The sequence below is a fragment of the Mastacembelus armatus genome, chromosome 4, assembly GCF_900324485.2.
Source record: "Mastacembelus armatus chromosome 4, fMasArm1.2, whole genome shotgun sequence".
NCBI classification, from domain to species: domain Eukaryota; kingdom Metazoa; phylum Chordata; class Actinopteri; order Synbranchiformes; family Mastacembelidae; genus Mastacembelus; species Mastacembelus armatus.
This window is the reverse complement of record NC_046636.1, coordinates 14,864,010-14,868,698: the sequence shown is the minus strand read 5'-3', so window position 1 is coordinate 14,868,698 and position 4,689 is coordinate 14,864,010. Positions and strand designations below refer to the sequence as shown.

The window sequence follows — 4,689 nt, the reverse complement described above, 5'->3', positions numbered from 1 at the left end:
TATGGAATTATTGAATGTTTATTAATTATATTCTTGTGTTTAGGGAGATTGACGATGCGATCATGCAGGACAATGTCGGTAGGGATTTGAAGGTGTTAGCAATTATGACACGTATAAAATATTAATAATAAAAAAGACATTTCAATATACATGTTGCCATAGTGTGTTTTATTATTCCTAATGCAAGAAATAATATTAGCATTGCAACCCAAGCTCAATGTCCCTTACATTTGATGATGGCCACCGCTTGTGGTCCCATCAGTACTTCCGCCAATTCTCTCATTTTTTCCTCATGTTTGATAGGCTGTTGGGAAGCTGTCTGAAATCCTGCTCTGACCCACTGCCTAAGTTCTGTCTGGGCTGCTCCTACCACATAGGCTGAGTCTGTGTAGATGTTAATCCTTTTCCCTTTTCCCCATTTGAGTGCTTCTGTCACTGCTTTCAGTTCAGCTAACTGAGCCGATGGTCTTTCCCTAAGCCTTTCTGCCTTAAGAACCTCAAATCCCTCTTCTGCCTCCCTGATAACTGCATATCCTGCCTTCAGTCCCTCGGTGGGATGCCTGTAACAGCATCCATCTGTGAAAACTGTCTCTGCTTCTCCTTCTAACTCTATACTGCTAAGATCTGGCCTGATTTTGATCTCCCTGATTATTCTTTCCTCACACTGGTGGGGCTCACCCTCCATCATCTGTTCTGCCATGTTCATGCCCTCATGTGTGTAGGTGATGTGTGGACTGACTAAAATTTTCGCTATCCTACTCTGTCTCAAAGATGTCATGGTGAAGGCAGCCGAATTAACGAATGAGACCACACTGTGCGTCGTTAAAACGGTAAGCGCATGTCCCATTACGATGTGTGCAGTTTTCTGGATGACCTTTGCCACTCCTGCTGCATGCCTTGTACATGGTGGATGTCGTTATTCCATGGTATCAAGCAGAATACTGATGTACATAAGTACTTTTCTACTCCCCCTTTGTTTCTGGAACAGAACACCGTTTACTGTGTGTTCAGCTTCAGAAACATCCAGAAAGAACAGCTGAGAGTAGTCTGGAATAGCCAAATCCGCAGCACGTGACAAAGCTCCTTTGAGGTCAATAAAGGAGCGTTCTGCAGATTCATTCCAATCAAGAGCTGCTGCTAAGTTTTTAGGTCCCGCTTGCTGGACCATGGCACGCAAAGGAGCCGTATGCTCACTGTATGCCGGGATGAAATGACGGCTGAACCCCGTAAGGCCCAGAAAAGATAACATTTGTTTAACTGTCATGGGCTTGGGATGATGAAGAATGGAAGTTTGATGCTGGGGCGACAGCCCTGAGCCAGCCGCAGATATCAAGCGGCCCAGAAAAGAAACCTGTCGGCGGCACAGCTGCAGCTTAGATTTACTGACTTTAAAGCCAATGTCATGGAGCTTAAGCAGCACGCGACGTGTGCCTTCAAGGCAGTCCTCAGGAGTGGCAGCGGCCAAAAGCAAATCATCAACATATTGAACCAAAACAACATTAGGCGGAAGCTGCAGACCTTCCATGAGCTGACGCAATGCATGATTGAAAAGGCCAGGTGACAAGAGAAAACCCTGTGGGACTCTGGTGTATTGCAGCCGTTCACCTCGGAACGTAAATGAAAAAATGTCACGACATTCTTCTGCCAGTGGCAAACATAAAAAGGCATTTGCCAACTCAATACAAGAGAACCACTGATACTCGGGGGATAGTGATGCCAAGGCAGTATAAGGATTTGGAACGGGGACAGTTGGTGTCGTCACTAACGCATTAATTCTCCACAAATCATGTGCCATTCGAAACTTACCTGTCCCCTGTTTTTCTACCGGGAGTATTGGGATGTTCCAGGTCGCAGTGGAAGGCTCCAATACTCCAACACGCTTTAACCCGTCAATCGTTTCAGCGATACCTTCTTCAGCAACTGGTTTATGCGGATACTGAGGTTGCCAAATGGGAAATGTGTCTTTAACTGAGAAGGAGATAGGCTCCAACTCGTGACAGAAACCCACTTCAGTGGGACCAGTCGACCACAATGAAATAGGCAGTTTCTGTAACATCTGAGGAACGAATTCATGGTCAGATTTTTCTCTGCCATGATGGCAAGTGATGGTTTGATGTTCCAATAAGACCTGATCTCTGGCTTCCCGATTAATTTTGTAAGCATTGTGGGATGGAGAGAACCACACGGCAACTGGGTGGGAGTCCAGTCCATGGCCGACAGCAGGGTTTTAGTCATTGGGCCGAAATCTTTAGCCTGATGCTCGGGATGCAGCAAGAGAGACACATGTGGGCAAGCCTCATGCCCCATTTCATACCATACCTTTTGTTCCTCGTTAAGTTCCACCACTCCAACCACACCCTCTGTTCCCACCAAAATTGACGTGGTTTTAATATCCCAAATTTTACCTTCCAACTTGGAGTTAAAAATGGACTGATACCAATCCGTCTGGTTTCGATCATAGAAAAGAGTCACATGCAGGGGGTCCGTTGGAGGAGCGTAGGGCGCTATTAGAGAGATCCAGGGCTTCCAGGACGAGAACAAGGAGAATAGTCCACCCCCTTTGGGGGTTTCAGGTCGTAATAAGCCCCAATATATATCCGCCCCTGGATGGGGCGCCTGTGTGGCCCGGTCTTCCGCCAATAGCCACTGTCCATTACTCATCAATCCATTCACAGAGCAGTTATGTGAATCACCATTCGGAAAAGTCACAACTACTCCCTCCGGGGAGCACAGAATTGAAGCTCCCAACTTAATAAGCAAGTCTCTTCCCAGCAGGTTAGTGGGGTAGTGTTCAGAACAGACAAACTGATGTGTGTGCGTCTGTGAGACACGAAGAGGAATGGTAAGTGGCAGCTTTGTTGTTACCCCAGAGAAACCTACTAGGTCGACAGCTTCTGATGACATCTCCGTACGCTCCACCTTGGTGTTTAAGGTGGAGTAGGTGGCCCCTGTGTCCACTAAAAAAGGCAGCTGTTTATCCTCGACCTGGATTGTGATCATTGGGTCTGCCCTCCCAATGTCAGGTCTTCTCTGTGGGCCTCGTCAATACAGGTTCCCCTCCTCTTGGCCAAGGGGATATTGTCCTGCTGGACTAGGTGGTGCCATGTTCGGGTTAGGAGCCTGATGTATAACTTTGGGTGGACCTCCACGCCCACGCCCCCTGTTTCCTCTCTGCGGGCCGCCTGGAGGACGTTGGTAATACATCGGGCACTCTCTGATGATGTGTCCTGGTTGGCCACAACCATAACATATCAGGCCACTGCCTCGCCCTGTTCCGCCCATGAACCATCCTCCTGGCACGCCCTCATATCCTCCCGCGGATCCCCCACGCGGTGCGTAGCCATAATTTACTGGATAATTCACTGGTGGAGGGTGGTGGTGTGGTGAGGGAACCCAAGGAGGAGCTGGGAACTGGTCAGGAGTTTCAGCAGGCACTGGAGCAGGCTGTTGCATCAGTTGCTTGGCTTTTTTGTCTTTCTGTTTCTCCTGATTAACCTCCTGCCTGGCTTTTCCCAGCTGTAACTTCAACAATTGCTTTTTCAGATCCTCGACCTCCAAATTCTCCTGATCTTCCTTATCCTGCACCCTCTGCAGGTGATGGAGGAGATGCCTCTCCCAGACAGCTGAGTTACTCCCAGGTATATCAGGATTATCTGCCATGCTGTCTCTCACGGACTTGGGGGTTCCTCCCAGCACCGCCTTCCGGAAAAGTGCCTCCTGAATTTTGTCTGAATGTGGATGGACTCCCATGGAGTTAGCCCATTCGTCTTTACATCGATTAAGATACGCGGTTGGCCTCTCACCTGCCTTAGGGGCAAATGTGAACTTTACACGCATTGCTTTCCCAATTTGAGTGGCCAACTCAATAAATGGGGTGTAGTCTGGTAGGTGTATGCATCCAGCACTTTCTTCAATTTGATTGACATCCCAAACTGAGAGTACCTGTCCCATCAGAGCTCTCCAGTCACCTAAGGCCACTTTTTGTCCCTGTGTAATTTGTTCAAACTTATTTAACCACTTACCTCCTCCCTCTGCAGGGTGTGGGAGTTTTTCCACTATTCCATTCATATCCGCAAATGACCATGGTCTGTACTGGTGCCTTCCCCCTTTCACCACGAGGGGCGCTTGTATAGGTGGGGCTGGAGCATGGCTTCTCAACAGATATCTGGGTGATTGCTGTGGCTCATGCACCTGCAGCTGACCTCTCAATGTGACCCCCACCCCATCTTTCTCATTCTCATTCTCCACTACATATTCCTCATCTATCCCTAAGGCAATCAATGTCTCTCCATCTTTATCCCACTGATCCTGTCTCTCCTTACGTTCCCTATACTGTCTCACCTGAAATGGCTCCACCTTCTTCTGACTTACTTTTCCCTCTTCTCTTAAACTGGACTTACTCTCACTCCCTCTGCGTCGCCCCTCCGTCCCTAACGGTGTAGATGCCTGAATCCCTGCCTCTATCTTCCACTGCTCTAAGTCTCCCAATAGGTACCCAGTGTCTTCCCTTTCTTCCTCCACATCTAACTCTCCTCCCTTTATCCGCCAGACCGGGGCCTGGACAGGAGGCGGTGGTTGGGGCGCTTCAGGCAGGGGCGGATACCGTCGAGCCTCCATATTCTTTCTGTTCTTCGCACACTTACCTGTCTCCTTCTTATCACATAATGCTGTCCGAGCCCGCATCGCTCT

General features: G+C 48.6%; 1 protein-coding gene across 1 annotated transcript; it reads right to left on the bottom strand.

Annotated features, from left to right (window-relative positions):
- Nucleotides 1–214: 214 nt before the first annotated feature.
- Nucleotides 215–700, bottom strand: LOC113129520 (ribonuclease H-like). The gene has a single exon (XM_026305570.1). It carries the CDS (start codon nucleotides 698–700, stop codon nucleotides 215–217), a length of 486 nt encoding a protein of 161 aa, XP_026161355.1.
- Between the last annotated feature and the right edge of the window lie 3,989 nt (nucleotides 701–4,689).